The 17973-nt window shown below is 49.9% G+C and overlaps 1 protein-coding gene across 2 annotated transcripts in view; it reads left to right on the forward strand.

Moving 5' to 3' along the window:
• CHKA (choline kinase alpha) overlaps positions 1–17967 on the forward strand; it is a 37650-nt gene extending 19683 nt beyond the window's left edge. Inside the window, exons 4-11 of one of the 2 annotated variants that reach the window (XM_024748974.1) lie at positions 2446–2579; positions 2973–3077; positions 4238–4296; positions 5885–5972; positions 6368–6476; positions 9273–9379; positions 10745–10826; positions 16832–17967. In XM_024748974.1, the coding sequence (XP_024604742.1) occupies positions 2446–2579; positions 2973–3077; positions 4238–4296; positions 5885–5972; positions 6368–6476; positions 9273–9379; positions 10745–10826; positions 16832–16891 (744 nt within the window). In that variant the 3' untranslated portion in view covers positions 16892–17967. Of the gene's footprint in view, positions 1–2445; positions 2580–2972; positions 3078–4237; positions 4297–5884; positions 5973–6367; positions 6477–6830; positions 8148–9272; positions 9380–10744; positions 10827–16831 lie in introns of those variants that run through there. The other variant, XM_024748975.1, reaches the window with a different exon arrangement.
• Positions 17968–17973: the final 6 nt, after the last annotated feature.

The following is a 17973-nucleotide window of genomic DNA, read 5'->3' on the forward strand; positions in this document are numbered from 1 at the left end:
GGCAGGCGGACTCTCAACCACTGCGCCACCAGGGAAGCCCTATTTATAGTTTTATTTGTAGTTTTCCCATTAAAGACAGTAACATCTGTCTAGCATGAGAATCAAATGAGATAGCAAAGTATTAGAAAGAATTTTGGAAATACAAAACACTTCGTATGGTTATAAGTGCCAACGTGGATCCATCTCAAAAAACATAATGTTGATAAAACCAAATTGCAGAAGGCTACAAATGGTATCATAGCATTTGTATAAAGCCCAGTAAAAAGCACAATACAAATTGTTTAATAAATACACACGTGGGCCGCTCTCACCTTCTGCGATGGCCCACACTCTGTCTGTGGAGTGTGTTTCTCTCTAAATAAATCCACTTCTTACCTAAAAAAAAAATTTTTTAAAGGGGCTTCCCTGATGGCGCAGTGGTTGAGAGTCCAGCTGCCGATGCAGGAGACACGGGTTCGTGCCCCAGTCCAGGAAGATCCCACATGCTGTGGAGCGGCTAGGCCCGTGAGCCATGGCTGCTGGGCCTGTGCCTCCGGAGCCTGTGCTCTGCAACGGGAGAGGCCACCACAGTGAGAGGCCCGTGTACCACAAAAAAAATAAATTTAAAAAATAAATAAATACACATGTGATAAAACTTCCCTTTTTAGAAAAGGTAGAGAACCAGTGAACACAACTTAGAATAATGGAAACGTCTCGAGGGGAAACACAGCTCCTTGAGATCAGGGCACATAGGTGGTTATGTCTATGGAATAGTTACTGTTCTCCTGTTCTTTTTGTTTTTTGGTTTTTTTTGTATTTTTTTTTTATTTTATCTTTATTAAATTTGTTACAATGTTGCTTCTGTTTTATGTTTTGGTTTTTTGGCTCCCTATCTCCCCACCAGGATCGAACCCACACCCCCTGCATTGGAAGGTGAAGTTTTAACCATTGGACCGCCAGGGAAGTCCCTGTTCTCCTTTTAAAGTTTTAAAGTTCTGTACTCGTGTACACGTTTACTACATAACATAGTAAAGATTTTTTAAAAATTATTTTAAAATGCTAGGTTGAACCATATGAAACTGCCAGGGTTCAACTGTTTCTGCCACCAGAAACAGCGACTCCATTTGCCTCAGCCTGTCAGCGTGTGTTATTTCCAGGTTTACCCTTGACCGCTGAATGGGGTGAGATGAAGTCCATCTCACCTGTTCCCATGGCTGTCCTCCAGCAGACATACGAGAGCAGTGACCTCTGAGAATGGTAGTCAGTCTCATATTTCTTTGTGCTGGGAAAAGAGCTTGGATTCCAAGATTTGTTCACGTTTGAGCACGTTAGCTTTAAATTATCCCTGTTGCCAAACCAGTTACGGGCATTCTTTAACGGAGCCGAATGAAAGCTGTGCCAGCTGCCCCGAGGAGTCCTTGGTGTCCCGCCGCTAGACCCCGAGTTCCCTGTCCTTGTCGCCACTTGATAACTTGGGAGATTCTGGGGTTGAGGGGAGGATTGAGCCTGATGCTTTCAGGGAGCTCTCAGCTCCAATCACAAGGCACCTGCCATCTTTTGAGACTTCCATGGCTGGGTGCTGGCCCAGGGCCTTGACCTGCAGCATCTGCTTTAGTTCAGAGCTCCCTGTCGGGGACTTGATGTCCTGGTTCCCATTTTACAGAACCCAGAGAACGAGGCACAGAGGTATCAAAGTACACCCTTGGCCACATAGCGTTGAAATGAGTGTTAAACCCAGAATTTGAGCTGGGGTTTCTCTAACTTGGGGACACTCACTCTTAACTCCTGTGCTGTATGGCTTCGGATTCTCAGAAAACTCTCTCTTTGGGTTTTGGTAGGGAAGTGGTTGGTTTGGAAAAGATAAGAGGTGCTCCCGTGGGTAGCCGTGAAAGCGCAGCCAGGACGAGTGTGGCCGCAGGCTGCACTAGCAGAAGACGGAGGAAGCCCCCTGCCACACCTGTCCCTGGTCGGCTTTGCCCTGAGAGCCTGCTCTGGGCCAGTCTGGGTGCTGAGCTGCCCCGAGGGCAGGAGTGGGAAACCCTCGCCCCGAGCGCCTGGTGCCCCTTCTGCTGGGAAGCTGTTCTGAGCACCACACCACCTGCCCTGTGTCTGGGAGGAGGGCTGAGCCGATGGGGGAGCTGGACGCGGGCCACGGCATAAACTGCTGACGACCCGGCGCTTTGAGCCTAGGAAGGAGCCCCCCGCAGTGTGGGGTAGAGTGACGGGAGAGCAGGACCATAGGTGCGTGAGAAGGACTTTGTCACAGCGAAATGGACCTTTGTGGCTGGCCTGCCCCTCCTTGAGAAGTGCTGTCTGCAGGGCACAGTGCCCGTTCTGAAGGAATTTTGTGCCCTGGATGAGACTTAGATGCCCTACAAAGACGCTTCTAGCTCTAGGGTTGTGTGATCTCACGCTTCAAGGTTACCTGGATGAATGCCATTTTCTAACTCCCCTTTTTAATTCCAGAGCCGGCGATTAGACACTGAAGAATTAAGTTTGCCAGATATTTCTGCAGAAATAGCTGAGAAAATGGCCAGATTTCATGGTATGAAAATGCCATTCAATAAGGAACCAAAATGGCTTTTTGGAACAATGGAAAAGTAAGTGATCAGCCGCCGGGCTCTCACCTAGCTTCCCGCCGGTGGCTCCCAGGGGTTCCAGAGCAGCTCTTGCTTGCCATGCGGGTCAGAGGCCTTCCCCAGTACGCCAGCGCACAGGCTGTCCGCTGGTGATGATCGTCTCATGAATAAATGGTTCTCGAGTGTAAAAATCAATTCCTGAACCAGGAAAGAAGGCTGTTTGCAGAAGTGCTCCTGAACAGGCTGGATGGGCAGAAAATCCACATCCTAGAGTGTGCTGAACCCCAGGCCCTTTTCCCTCCTCTCCATCTGGGGTCAGGGGCCCTGCGGGTTTTGCATGGTTACATTGAACTAGAGCCCCAAAAGCAAGCTAGGTGAATTGAGCACTGATCCTTTGTTCCCCTCTTTTGCAAGATACCTGAATCAAGTGCTGAGAATTAAATTTACTGGGGAATCCAAAGTTAAGCAGCTCCACAAATTCCTCAGTTACAACCTGCCTTTGGAACTAGAAAACCTGAGGTGAGTGTTTGCTTCCATTTCCTAACTTAGTAAAAGTGCGTCTGTCCAGAAATGTATATGTTCTTAGTCACCACACCTGCTTTCAATGAACGTTAGGAAGCATCACCTGAGGCTTGGAGTTTTGTGGGATGAGTTTAAACAGATTAATTCTGTCATCTGGAATTACAGTTTTATATGAGTGGCATCACCTCTCCCCTTTTACATTGGTTTTGTGGGATAAGTTTAAACAGATTAATTCTGTCATCTGGAATTACAGTTTTATATGAGTGGCATCACCTCTCCCCTTTTACATTGGTTTTGTGGGATAAGTTTAAACAGATTAATTCTGTCATCTGGAATTACAGTTTTACATGAGTGGCTTCACGGAGGAAGTAAAATTCCAGAATTCTAGTCCTGGTCAGTGACTAGGGCGGTAGGTTTTTTCTGAAACAAAAACGAAAAACAAGGGGCTTCCCTGGTGGTGCAGTGGTTGGGAGTCTGCCTGCCGATGCAGGGGACGCAGGTTCGTGCCCCGGTCTGGGAAGATCCCACATGCCGCGGAGCGGCTGGGCCCGTGAGCCATGGCTGCTGAGCCTGCGTGTCCGGAGCCTGTGCTCCGCAACGGGAGAGGCCACAACAGTGAGAGGCCCACGTACCACCAAAAAAAAACCAAAACAAGAACTATGGGGGCAGGCCAGCGAGTGTCAGCCGATGAGGGGAACAGATCAGCCCAAGCTAGCAGGGGATGGAGTAAGAAGCTTGACGCTGGTTTCTGAGTAGAGGCTACGCGGGTGTCTCCAGGGTGCGGGGGGCACGCAGGCTTCTAGCCTTCATCCATCTCCTGAGTGTCAGCATTTCCACCTTTAACTACTCACATATTTGAGTGTCTGCTTAGCCAGCATCAGGATGGGTTCTGAGGAGATGTGACCAAGACAGTCTGCAAGGAGCTTCTCTTTTGTTAGAGAGAGAGAAAATAAGTAAATAAAAAAATGTCAGGTTGTGATGAGAGCTGTGAAGGAAACCAGAGGTCAAAACAGACTGACACAGAGGGCTCTGCCTGGGGTCCGAGGTCAGAGGGCTCCGAGGAGGGCCCCCCCGGAGGGGGGAGAGCGTGTGCAGAGGTCCTGCCACGGGAGGGAGCTGAAAGGGTGAGAAGTAACAGCAAAACCTTCCTTTTCCAGATCATTACTTGAATCCACTCCATCTCCAGTTGTGTTTTGTCACAATGACTGTCAGGAAGGTAAGAAATGCTGCCTGTTAGGCTGAAGGTGGGGCTCGTGTGTCTGCTGAGAAGATTCCCTCCAGTGCGTGTGATAAATGCCAGGTGCCCATGAAGAGAGAGTTAGGTACATGGAATTATGGCACAGCCATGCACAAAGTGTTGTGTGACTATTAAGAGTGAGGTCGAGTTTTATACAAACCAACAGAAAAATCTCCAGGCTACATCAATAGGAGAAAAAGCAAGTTTTAGAAAAACGTGTAGGGTATCATCCCATTTCTATAAGAAATAATGTGAGAATATCCACTAAACCTAGAGCTGGGATACACGAAGTCACGTATTTGTTCAGTGTTTAACTCCTTTCGGTAAACATGTCAGTTGGCTTTGTCAGTCTGAAAGGTGTCAAAGAGGAAGATGGCCTCCTCGACCAGTCTGGGGGCGCTTGCCTTCTGCACCTGCAGCCCACCACACTGGCCAGAGCCCCCTTCTCTCTCAGCATTGGCTCACATGCTTCTAATGACTTCGGGTTTCTCTGCTTTAAAAAATTGCACTCCCATGTACCCCTTACTGTAACCGGACTCTACCCAGTGTTATTTCAAACATAACAGTTTCGTCAGAGGCCCCATCCGGCCGGGCACCTCCCCCCGATACTGCCATGGCGCCTGGCTTTGCCTTGCTGTCCTCATCCTGCCCAGCGCAGCTGGCTCAGGTCCACCCTCGGGCCCTTTCCAGGCTCTACGGCTTGTTTTTAATTTGGAGAACAGTCCCTGGTGAAGACTTGTCATCAGTGAGACGTTAGTTTGAGCCAGAATACCTGTTACTAATTAGCTGATAATTGCTGGGCAAGTCGAGTCAAGCAGCCTCGTGTGTGTAGCGGGTGATGGTGAACGGCCCAGAGGTCGCCGACGGGCTGAGGGAGGCCCCCGCCGGCCACGGCAACACGGGGAGAGCGTGGAGGGGGCGGGAGCTGGACACTGGGTCTGGCCCCGGTTCTCCTATCAGTGGCTCCCGGAAACGGACGATGTGTGCCGAAAAGCCTTGAACCTGGCTCAGCAGAGCCCACCCGCGAGCGCCACCGTGAGAGATGCAGCACGTTGGGTAGAGCGTGGGCCTCTCCGAGCATGTGCCTGGGGGGCCAGTCTGGCAGCCAAGCCCCTTCTGCCCAGAATTCAGCCTAAGGGAAAGAACTATGGTCATGGGAGCACTGTCTGTGCTCTCCTCCTTGGGGGTAAAGCAGTGGGGCCTGTGTGGACACCAGGGCCCAGCTTCCCAGCTGGGGGCCACAGCCCCGCCTGCCTTGGGGCTGCTGGGGGTGCCAGAGCTACAGGGTGCCGAGCAGACCTTTCCCTTCCTGCCCCCGTGTGGAAATGGGGGGGAGCCCAGGCCACGCTGCTCTTGGGGTGCTGGCAGCAGGGCTCTCAGGCCAGGCCTCCCAGGTCAGTGCTGCTCCTGACACCCTGTCCCCCCGTCCCGTGACTCGGCCACGTCCGCTCGCTGCGTGGTCAGGATGCCCTTACCAGGATCAGAACCACCCTGGGTTGGTTGACCTGCGCCTTCGATGACAGAACGTGCCCAGAGCAAAGGTCGTGTCATCCAAACCTTTTTGCAGGTAATATCTTATTGCTGGAAGGCAGGGAGAATTCTGAAAACCAGAAACTGATGCTCATCGACTTTGAATACAGCAGTTACAACTACAGGTAAAGTCAAATGTTTTTATTTCAGTATTCTGTATGTGTGCGGAACGAAGGAGAAAGTAGGTCACGATACCATCCTGAGTTGGAAGTTTCCTCCCTGGAGGCCAGCACTTTGTGTCCCAGCGGCCGCAATGGCCGCGTGGGGCAGCGCAGCCTGTTCTCAGCTGCGTCAGTGGGAGCAGGGGCCAGGTCCTCAGAATCCAGAACTTGGCCTTTCATTGGCTTCACCAAAGCACTGACCGCAGGACGGCACTCCTGAGCGGTTGCTCCAGACAGCGGGCCAGGGTGCTTTGGTCTGTCCCGTCACTGAAGCATTCATGCTTTCGGGACCCCGGGGTCCTGGGGGCGCTCGCAGCGGGGCTGCTGCCTCATTTTCTGTGCCTCTCGCTCTTTTTCAGGGGATTCGACATTGGGAATCATTTCTGTGAATGGATGTACGATTATAATTACGAAAAGTACCCTTTTTTCAGAGCAAACATCCTGAAGTATCCCACCAGGAAGCAACAGGTAGGAGACTTGCGTTTGTATTCAGTACACTTACGAGAAGTAAACCACATACCTCGGTTTTACCCAGTCAGAGATGATTACAGCTTCACTTTTAAAGATGCCCTTTTAAAACCGTGGAGTTGGTTAAGCAGGTCCTTTTGCTTTAAAATGTTATTTTGTGTCAAGATACAGACTCAGTATTTGAGTCCAGCCTTTTTAAATCCCTGTGCCAGAGGTAACCCGCGTCCAGTCAGAGAGGAGCACAGCCTCCTTTGTGATTCCTTCTAGTGTTTTCCCAAAGCCCAGCCTCCCTCCTGCTCTCTAGCCTTCTTTTGGGGATCACTGACTTGCCTCTGTTTGTTTCACTCTGTGCAGGCAGAAGTAGTCTTGTGGGCACCGTGGTTCAGTAGCTGTTGCAGTGTTCACAGACCCCTTTCCTGTCCTGGGTTATGCGAGTCCAGTGACTGGAGAATCAGTCCTGTGGGAGTCTCTCCCCAGGAAGCCCTCTGTTCCATTCTTCAGCCTCTGCCGAAGCCTTGGGTTGAGGATGAGTATGTAGTGATGCAGAAGCTAGCAGGCTGGGGAGAGGGGCACTGCGCCCACCTTTGCCAGCCTTGCAGGGCAGCAGCTCCGCCCGCGCTGGGCGGCCCTGCCGCCCGACATCCCTTCTCCCGGGATCCCCGCCTGGTCAGAACGTTTCCCAGGGGCCGGGGGTGAGGACGGATGCAGTCAGTTGCTGCAGTAGCTCACTCAGGAGAGGTTTCTCGAGCACTTGCCTGAGTTGGGCATGGGGAGAGTCTCCAGCAGGTGGCCACGCTCAGGGGCAGCCGTTCAAATACAGCCTTGCCGTGTGGCCAGACCTGGGCTGCTCTCTTCTGGCCTTATTTTCAGGCAGACCTGTTGACCTTGAGCGTGTCCAGAGCAGAGTGACCGGGACGGTTTTGGACCTCAAGTTCAAGCTATGTGGGTAGGAAGGGTGGGAGAATGTGGGGCTGTTGACCCCAGGGAGGAGAACACAGCAGGCTTCAGGTTCCTGCCATGCTGAAAAGAAATTAGACTTTTAAAAATCACTGGGCAGGCAGCTCCAGAGATGAGAACTCTCAAACCAGTGAGGGGAGATTTTCAGTAAGAAGACAGATTTCATTTTAGTGGAAGGCGGCAGAGCTGTGTAACCCCCAACACTGCACAGCAATGGAAATGTAAAGAAGCTCCATTCCTGTTTTCTGAGAGGCTTTAAAATCACATGCAAGTGTTGGTCTCTATCAGATACCCTGTCTGTATCTACTGAGGTAATCTCATGCTTTTCTGTCTTTAATCCATTGAAGTGTTTTAAAATGTTAAACAATACTGAAATTCCTGAAATAAACTATTTGAATGAGTTAACGTTCTTTTGTAATGCTCTGTTGGATCCAGTTAGGCAATTTCTTATTTTAGGAGATTTACATCTATGCATATATGTGAAACAGGACTTTAATGTTCATTTAAAAAAGTATTCATACCTGCTTTTGGAATAAAAATTATACTAGTCTTACAAAATGAGTTGAGTGTCCCTTTTTATTTTCTGGAACAAATTTATCTAAGATGGTGTTGTTTGAAAGTTTGGTAGATTTTGCCCATAAAACCATCTGGGCCTAGAACTTTTGGGGGAGGGAGGGTCATTAATTACCACTTTCTTAGGGTTTCAATCTCTTCAAATTTTCTATCTTCATTTGCCACCTTCAGCGTTTAGGGTCTCCAAGAAATTAAACCATCTAGGGTGGTGGTTCAAGCATGGGTTCTAAAAACTAATGGGCCTGGATTTGAATCCCAGATCTGCCACTGCTGGTTGTAACGTACTATTTCTGTGCCTCAGTTTTCTCATCTGCAGAAATTATTTTGTTGTCGTGGGGAGTGTGCCTGTTACACAGAATTTAATAGGTATCAGCAGTCATCTTTTTTGTGCCAGGTTTACTTCAGAACCTGCGGCCCCCTGCCTAGGACAGTGCTTGATCTTGAATGATGCTTTCTGGTGGAGGAGGGGGCGTAGTGTAAGAAAGCCGACTTTAGAGCAGGAAGATGGACGAGGCGACACAGGGAAAGGGTGGGGAGTGCCTTCCAGCCGGGTAACCAGGTAGCAAGGGTTCTTACAGGGGAGAAAGACTGACGGCTGTTTTCTTCTTTACAAAAGCAAACAAGCCGAGGTTGGCTGTGTTCTGCTGCCTTTTGATATGGTATGAAATAGTGAAGAACAGGGGCTCTCATAAATCCTAATTCATATGTAGACTCAACGTGCAGCCTGGTAGAACCTTAGGGTAAACTGTGTCTTCTCCAAACCAGAATCAGACACTGCCAGTTTATGGACATAAGTGTGGAAATCATCACAGCATCTTAGGCGTGGAAGGCCCCTTCACAGTGCCTGGTCCGGCGCCTGCCCTGAGGCAGCATCTGCTGACGAGCATCAGGGTGCCCTGGTGCCTCGTGCCAGTGCCGCGTGGAGCAGCAGCCGGGCTGGGGAGGTGTGGAGTAGGCCGACCCCGCTTTGCGGTCAGTGGAAGACAGGAGTGTGAGTTAGAAGGAACAACTCTACCTAAATTACTTTCTGCAGAAGCAGTAGTGGTCTTGCCGACAGTACGGCATCGAGTCCATTAGTTCTCTGACTGTAACCCGGTGAACCCAGCCGGGTGGGTGAGCTCCCTGGACCACGCCCCTGGGCAGAGCAGGGTGGCGGGCTTTGCTGACGTCCGGAAGAGTCACGCTTGACGTGTGCACTTCGTGACAGCATTGACATCACCTGTTTTTAACCATCATTGATCCTAATGTCATTGCTTTTTTTTTAAGCTCCATTTCATTTCCAATTACTTGGCTGCATTCCAAAATGAATTTGAAAACCTCAGTAATGAAGAAAAGTCCGTTATAGAAGAAGAAATGTTGCTTGAAGTCAATAGGTAATTTTTTTCCTTTGTCGGTTTGTAATGATAGCTTCCCTCTTTATAGTGCATACTTGGGATGCCTCCTTGCAAACAGGAGTATTTTAGGAGCTCCCTCATGACCATACATCTCGAGGTCTTGTACGTTGTCAAAAACAGAATGTTTGGTTCTTGTCCACGTGGCCGAGTGTGTTCGGATCCCCCAGATTTCAGCACACAGCCAGTGAGGAGAGCAGGGTCTGTGCACTAGGTCCGGGAGCGAGGGTGGCGTTCCGAACCGTCATCCCCACCGTGGACTCTCCTGCACAGCCGCTGCCGCCAGGGCCTGCACACTCTTCTCACTCGTGCTCCTGGAGAGCTGGGTGCCACCAAGTAACATGGTTCTCCTAGAAAAGAATTAAAAATCTGTTTTCTCAACAGCTGTCAAAGCAGGGCTGAGAAAGCTCCAGATTCCGCAAAGGTCTAGATCACTGTGTTCTCACACTCACTCATCTCTTTGGTCAGGAGGCCTGAGTTATTCCTAATCTTTGGGGTCTTCCATGAGATTATTTGTTAACAGTGACGGTTTGAGTGGCTGTGGCCCTCCTCCCTCAGCATAGAGCACCTCCTTCTTGTCCTCGGAACTGTCCACAGTCCTCTCATTGAGCTGAGGCCACCCTGGTGGCCCCTCGGCTCCGCCTGCAGAAGAGAGCTTCCCTCCCTGGTTCTTGATCGGATGGAAATAGGAAAGCGGAGGTGGAGGAGACCCAGACAGAAAGGGTAGCACCAGGGGATCTAGTGGGTCAGGGATGAAGAGAAGCAGAGTCAGGTCTGGTGAGGGCGGCACCGAAGCCCTCGTTCCTGAATTAGAGCTTTTATCTTTATCGTTTTGAGAACTTGGATTTGCAGTGAAGAGGAACGTGGCACAGCCTAGAGGTGGGGAGCTGGCCACACCCTCCTCCTGATTCACTTCCGGGGGAGAGGGGCATGGGGGATGGCAGCAGGCTGTCCGGAGGCCCGCACTTTCCTCCACCTGTTGCTGGTGGGGTAGGGGCCGCCAAGGCTGTGCGCTCACACGCGTGCCAGAGGGTTTCTCTCCCTGTGTGACCCACGCTTCACCAGCAGCGGCCACTGAGGCCTCCAGGTGGGTCCTGCGAGTGTTCCGTGTGCCAGGGACAGGGAGTCGGGGTGTTCGCACCTGCAAGGTCACTGGCCAGCAGTGGGGAGAGGACGGCTGTGGGCTCCTGCTGCTCTGTTGCCGTGGAATATCGTCCCACTGGGTCGGCCAAGGCAGACAGTTTGCACCCAGATGAGTTAGAACGTCTATCTGGCAGGAAATGACGTCATCGGTCCTCCAACTGGTCCCACACATCTCATGTGCGTTTCCTGCTTTTGTAATTACAGGTTTGCCCTTGCGTCCCATTTCTTCTGGGGACTTTGGTCCATCGTACAGGCCAAGATTTCATCCATTGAATTTGGGTACATGGTATGTTTTGGGGGTAGTTTTTCTCTTCTGCTCCCAGGAAAGAAATGCTTCCATGTACGTGAATGCTCGGCAGTAAATGCCTGTTCCTTCCAGGGGGTTACCTGTTCCCCTCCAAGTACCTGAACCAGGTGACCAGCACCAGGACAGCGGGCTCCCCCCGGGGAAGCTGGGGGAGAAAGGAAGGCTGCATAATTGAAGCCACTTTTGCTGCTGCTGTGTCTGCCTGTGGAAGTTGCCCTCACTCCCAGGGCCAGCAGGTCCCGCAGGTCCTGCCTCCCCTGCTTCAGAGAAGTGCTCTGTGGTCCTGTGGTTCTGATGGGGGATGTAGAAATCCAGACCCTTGAGGTCCAGCCCTGACCTCAGTCCCTTCTGACAGCAGGGACACTGAGTGAAGGAATGGTGGTGGAGTTACCTACCGTGCCTTGTTTTATTCACCTGTTAACACCCCATCCTCTGGCCTACAGCACCCGACTTAAGAGTTGGAAGCTGGTGCTGATTGAGTTAGACCCGCTTTTGTGCAGCAAGTTTGTACCAAACCAGGCTGTCTTTTTATTCTAACCTAAGCGCTGTCCTTGGCATTTTACTTTGCTCCATAGTGAATGGTGGGGGGCGTCCTGGGGCAGGGGTGCACACAGGTGTAGCGAGCACCTTGCTTTGGGACAGGTGGTGGGAAAGGACTGGTGCATTTTGTTCTCCTCAGTCCTCAGTGAGGATGGTTTCTGCTTCTAGGCAGAAGATTTGGTAATGCACAGATGCTCTTAGGCAAAAGAAGGGGAAATTTGGATTTTTAAAGCAGATTTGGAGTCATGGTTAGATGTTACTGTAAGACAAAGTGGACTTCAGAGAAGGAAAACCACCGAAGGTAGAGAAGGGCGTTGCATCCTAGTGAGGGCATCACTTCATCTGCAGGACATAGACCCTCAGTGCGTGTGCCCCTGAATTCTTCAAAAGACACAGAGCAGGGACTTCCCTGGCGTCCAGTGGTTAAGACTACGCTTCCACTGCAGCGGGCACGGGTTCCATCCCTGGTCAGAGAACTAAGATCCCACATGCCGCACAGCACAGCCAAAACAAAACAGACCGAAAAAAAAGACATGGAGCAAAAAGTGACAAAGCTGAAAGGAAAGGGGGAATCTACTATTCACCAAGTAGATTGCACACCTCTAGGCAGCGGGTGGACCCAGGAAACCCTGCCACAGGCAGGGTGGACACCTGAACATCATCACCCCAGCCAGCTCAACCTGACGAACACAGGTGGAGCCCAAACAGCTGCAGGACAGACATCCTTGTCAGAGAATGTGGAGTCTTCCTCAGGATAGGCCACAGGCTGGGCTGTGAAACAGGCCTCAAATGTACTGCAGAGTAAGTTCTCTGACCACAGTGCAGTTTAATTGGAAATCAGTAACCAGCAACCACAAAAATATCTGGAGAATTCTCAGTTATTTGGAAATTAAACTGTATACTTCTAAATAAACCCTGGATCGAATGAGAAATTACAAGGACAATTAGAAAATATTTGGAATTATAATAAAAACACAACATACCAGAATTTGTGGGATGCAGCTAAAGCAGCATTTGGAAACATACGGCTTTGCAGCTTAAATGTTGTCTTGGATATGAAGAAAGTTCTCAAGCCAGTGATATAAGCTGCTACCTTGAGAAGCTAGAAAGAGGAAAACCAACTAAGCCCAAAGTAGATAGAAGTAGAATGAAGGTAAGAGCAGAAATCATTGAAATGTAAAATGGACAAAAAATAGAGAAAATTAATGATACCACAAAAGTATTTATAAACCTCTGGCTGTACTAAGCAAGAAAGCAAAGAGAAGGCAAACATTACCGAAACCGGGTACAAAGAGAGGCCGTCACTACAGACTCTATAGATGTTCAAGTAGAAGACGACGATGAACTGTGCCCACAGATTTGACAACCTGCCTGAAATGTGCCAATTTCTTGGAAGATACAGATGACCAAAACTGACGTAAGAAATGGCCATATAGTTATTTAAATACGTTGAACCCATAATCAGAAACCTATAGATTTGGGACTTCCCTAGTGGCGCAGTGGTTAAGAATCCGCCTGCCAATGCAGTGGACACGGGTTTGAGCCCTGGTCCGGGAAGATCCCACATGCCACGGAGCAACTAAGCCTGTACGCCGCAACTACTTAGCCTGCACTCTAGAGCCCGTGGGCCACAACTACTGAGCCCGCACGCCTAGAGCCCGTGCTCTGTAACAAGAGAAGCCACCGTGATGAGAAGGGCACCGCAATGAAGAGTAGCCCCCACTCGCCACAACTAGAGAAAGCCCACGCGCAGCAGCGAAGACCCGATGCAGCCAGAAATAATTAATTTTTAAAAAACCATAAATGCTACTAGCCTCCTTAGCCACGCATTCAAGGCTACATACACCCTCTTAAAAAAAAAAAAAAAAACCTATAAACTTCAGGTCCTGGTGAATATCATCAAATATTTAAGGAAGAAATAATAACAGCCCTACAGACTTGTAGAAAATAAAGGAAGAGGGATCACTTCTCAACTCATTCGATGAGGCTAGCATGACCCTGACACCAAAACTAGACAAGGACATTTCAAGAAAACTGCAGATCACTGCTTTTCATGAACATTACCCCAAAACCATTATCAAAATACTGGCAAAAAGTAAATCCAACTTATGTAAAAGGATAATATTTTATGACCAAGTGGCATTTATCCCTGGAATGCAAGGTTAACGTCAACATTTGAAAAACCTATTAGTGTAATTCACCGTATTAACAGAATAAAGGAGAAAAACCATACAATCATCTTAGTGAATGCAGGAAAAGCATCTGATAGAATTCAACACCTGTTCACGATAGAAAGTCTCAGCGAACTAGTAATAGAGGAGGACTTCCTCAACCAGGTAGAGGGCATATACACAGCTCTTGTACAGCTGCCGTGGTAATGGATGGTAAAGCACTGAATGCTCCTCCCACCTCTGCCCCAAATATAGAGCAAGGCAAGGGTGTTTGTGCTCACTTCTCCTCACAGGCTGCTGGGGTGCCTAGCCAGCAAAGGAAGGCAAGGAAAAGAAAGAAAATGCAGAAGTACCAGAAAGGAAGAAGAACTGCCTTTATTTCTATAGGTGACGTGATCATGCACGTGAAAAAATATAGAGGAATCAATAGGAAAGCCATTTAATAACTACTGAGTGAGTTTATCAGGGTCGTAGGATACAAGGTCAATATGCAAAACCCACTTGCATTTCGACGTGCTAGAAGCAACTGTAAATGAAAAATTTTTAATTGTGTTTACGATGGCGTAAAAAACTTGAAATACTTAGGGATAAAATTTTTCAAGTATGTGCATGATCTATATACACTGACAACTATAAAACATTGCTAAAAGAACCTAAATAGAGATACCACATCTATGGATTTAGAAGACCTAATCTTTTTTTTTTTTTTTCCTGTACGCGGGCCTGTCACTGCTGTGGCCTCTCCAGTTGGGGAGCGCAGGCTCAGCGGCCATGGCTCATGGGCCCAGCTGCTCCGCGGCATGTGGGATCTTCCCGGACCGGGGCACGAACCCATGTCCCCTGCATCGTTAGGCGGACTGTAAACCACTGCGCCACCAGGGAAGCCCCAGAAGACCTAATCTTAAGACTTCCATTCTCCCCAAACTATCTTCTGTTGTCTCCGTGACCCCAGCAAAATCCCCACAGGCTTTTGGTAGAAATTGACAAGCTGATTCTAAAACGTATGTGAAAATGCAAAGGCCCTGGAATAACTAAAACACTAAAACTAACTAGAACCACGTTGGAAGACTTAGGCTACCTGATTTCAAGACTTACTAAGCACAGTAATTAAGGCCATGTGGTGTTGGTCGTAAGATAGACATAAATCAGATGGAACAGACTAGAGTTCCCAGAAATAGACTCCTCCCTACACATATAGGTAACTGGCATTCCACAGAAAGGCCAAGGTAATGCATTGTGGAAAGGATTAGATTTTCCAGAAGTGATGCGGGAACAACCGAATAAGCCATATGGAAAAAAATAATGAACTTGAACTTGCGCTCTACACAATGAAACAGATAACAGACCTAAAGGTAAAAGCTAAAACGGGAGAGAAGCTTTGTAACTGTGGCAAAGATTTCTTAGGTCACATAAAGCACTAACACTCAAAGAAAAAAAAATACAGTAAATTGGACTTAATCAAAATTTAAAACTTTTGTTCTTTGAAAGACACCATTAAGAAAATGAAAAGCCCAGCCACGGACTGGGAGAAGATAAGGCAAATTTATATCTGACAAAGGACTTGTATTTAGAATATATAAAGAACTCGTAACTCAGCAAGAAACCAAACAACCTACTTTATAAGTGGACAAAAGATTTGAACACTACACAGAAGGTAAACTAATGGCCAGTAAGCATCTTTTCATCTGCTTGATACAACGTCATAAAGGAAATGCAAGTTAAAGCCCCAGTGAGATGCCTTGCACACCCATGACAACGGCTAGAACTTAAACTCACGATACCAAATGTTGGCAAGACGAGCAGCTGACCTCATACACACACTGCTGGTGGGAATGTAAAAGGGTGAAGCCAGCGTGGAAAACAGTTGGACAGCCTCTTATAAAGTCAAACATACACTTACCGGGACCTCCCTGGTGGCGCAGTGGTTAAGAATCCGCCTGCCAGCGCAGGGGATACGGGTTCAATCCCTGACCTGGGAACATCCCACGTGCCGCGGAGCAACTAAGCCCATGCTCCACAACTACTGAGCGCATGTGCCACAGCTACTGAAGCCCGCACACCTAGAGCCCGTGCTCCACAACAAGAGAAGCGACCGCAATGAGAAGCCCGCATACCGCAATGAAGAGTCGCCCACGCTCGCCGCAACTAGAGAAAGCCCGTGCGCAGCAGCGAAGACCCAAAGCAGCCTCCAAAATAAATAAGTAAATTTAAATCGACTGTACTTCAATAAAATGAAAAGTTAAAGAGAAAAAAAACCAAAAAAACCCCTACACTTACCATACAACCCAGCAGTCCCTCTCTTTGGTATTGATCCAAGAGAAATGAAAGCCTGTTTCCCCGCCAAGCTTTGTATTCAAGTGCTCACAGCAGCTTTATTTTCAGTAGCCCCAAACTGGAAACAACCTACATGCCCATCAGCAGATGACTGGGTGAACACACTGTGTTGGAGCCATATCACAGAAAACTACTCAGCCACGAACACTGCCGTGTGGATGTGTCTTAGTCACAAGCCAGACACCAGAGGGGACGTAGCGGACGATTACACTCACGTGGAAGCTTTCTGTCGCGATCTGGTGGGCTTGACTACAGAGACCCAGGAGGACCTTGAGGGTGATTGTGGTGTTGGCGTTGAGCTAGGTGTGTGCATTAACGGACACCGCACGTTTTAAATGAGTTAAGTTTTGTGGTATATAAATTATACCTCAACGTTAATTTTTTTTGAAGTGGTGCTGTAATCTTGGCAGTTAGCGCTGCAGACTTTTCAATTTGGAGTGGCCCTTAAGAGACTGTGTTCTGCACACCGGTGGGCAGACAGGGGAAGGGACCCAGGGGCCCGGTGGCTGGCCAGGTTTTCTCACTTCCCTCTTGGTGTCCTTTTAGTAATGGTGCTGCAGCAAACAGGTGGCACCTACCGTCTGTCTACCCTTGCTAACGCCCCAGGGACCTTGGGCTTTGACAGAGAAGCCTCTGTTGTGTCCGTCAGTCCGCGTGTGTAGCGTGCAAGGTGAATGAGTCAGTGAACCACGCTACACCAGATACATAGACAGAAGTCCCGTCTCCTGTCTGGGATGGCAGGGCCGGGCCGGCGCAGCTGATCGAGTGGGGAACGTTGAGGGTAAAGGGAAGGCGGTGACCGGGGCTGCTGCCGGCGGGAGAGGACCGTCCTGAGAGCAGCGCGGCTCCTGGATGGCCTGCAGCACACGGAGCTGCTCTGCTCTGTGCCGGGGGGCGGGCGGGACCCTTGGTGAGGCCCCTCTTCCTTCTGTCTCCTAGGAGTATGCCCAGGCCAGGTTTGATGCCTATTTCGACCAGAAGAGGAAGCTTGGGGTGTGACTGGGGAGGCCTGCCTGCGCTGCATCCCTGGACTGCGCGGGGGCGGCCGAGCCCGAGGCTCCCTCTGTGCTCCAACTACTGTACCTGTAGCAAGAAGGCGCAGACGTCTCGCTGCCGAACACAGATGTGTATGATACGAGAGACTGTATTAAAATTGAGGAACATTTATTTCATACCCTGTTTACGATTTCTCTAGGACTCTGACGTGAGATCAGGAAGCAGAATTATAGCACACTAGTGCAATAGTGCGACACCTCAGACCCCCTAAATCTAGAGAAGGCATTTTCTACTTCAGTCAGGTGGGGCAGACAGCAGGAGTAAGCAGTGTCACTGCAGGTGCCTTCTGGTTAATGTTGATCTTTAAAGGATGTGAATGACCGCGCTGGTGAACAGTGCTGACCGGGCTTTCTGTAGGTAACGGGTGTGTAGGGCGGCGAGTGGGCAGCGACCCTGCCGATGCCCCGTGGCCTGACCGGGGTCCTGGGAGATGCAGACCGCCCCCGAGGTGCGGGGCGCACAGAGGCGGGGATGACCGTGGCTGCCCGCTGACTGCTGCCTGTCATCCATGTTTTCCTCTGCAGGTGAATCTCAGATGAATCTCACCCTAACTGGATGCAGCCCCGCCATGCCCTCTAACTGAAAGTGCTTTATTAACCCCGGCTCAGGGGCAGGCAGTGGGCCGTGGCCACAGAGGGCCAGCAGGCTGCACGGGGACACGTGGACACACATGCCCACCCCGCCCCCCCCCACTGCCCAATCCGCTTTCCTGGTAGGGAGCGGGCTGCTTTGTCCCACACTCAGCAGCCTTTTCCCCTCCACCTCTGCTCAGCCTGGAGCTGGGCTCTTGTGACAGGGCCAGCTGCCCGCCCCCAGGCATGGTCGTGCCCCAGGGAAGCCTCCTGTCGCCCTGGTGCTGGGGCCTCGGTGTGCTGGGTGCGGGAGGGAAACCTTGCCCTCACTGCTCCCCAGTGTACCTCATGTGTTCGTTCTGGTGGGAAACCGCAGCCTATATGTGGAGTATGGGGGCGGGGATAGAGTATAGCTGTGAAATCCGTATGTATTAAAAGTCCTTTGGGAAAAAT

This window comes from Neophocaena asiaeorientalis, unplaced genomic scaffold (assembly GCF_003031525.2).
Source record: "Neophocaena asiaeorientalis asiaeorientalis breed wild unplaced genomic scaffold, Neophocaena_asiaeorientalis_V1.1 scaffold43, whole genome shotgun sequence".
Taxonomy (NCBI): Eukaryota; Metazoa; Chordata; class Mammalia; order Artiodactyla; family Phocoenidae; genus Neophocaena; species Neophocaena asiaeorientalis.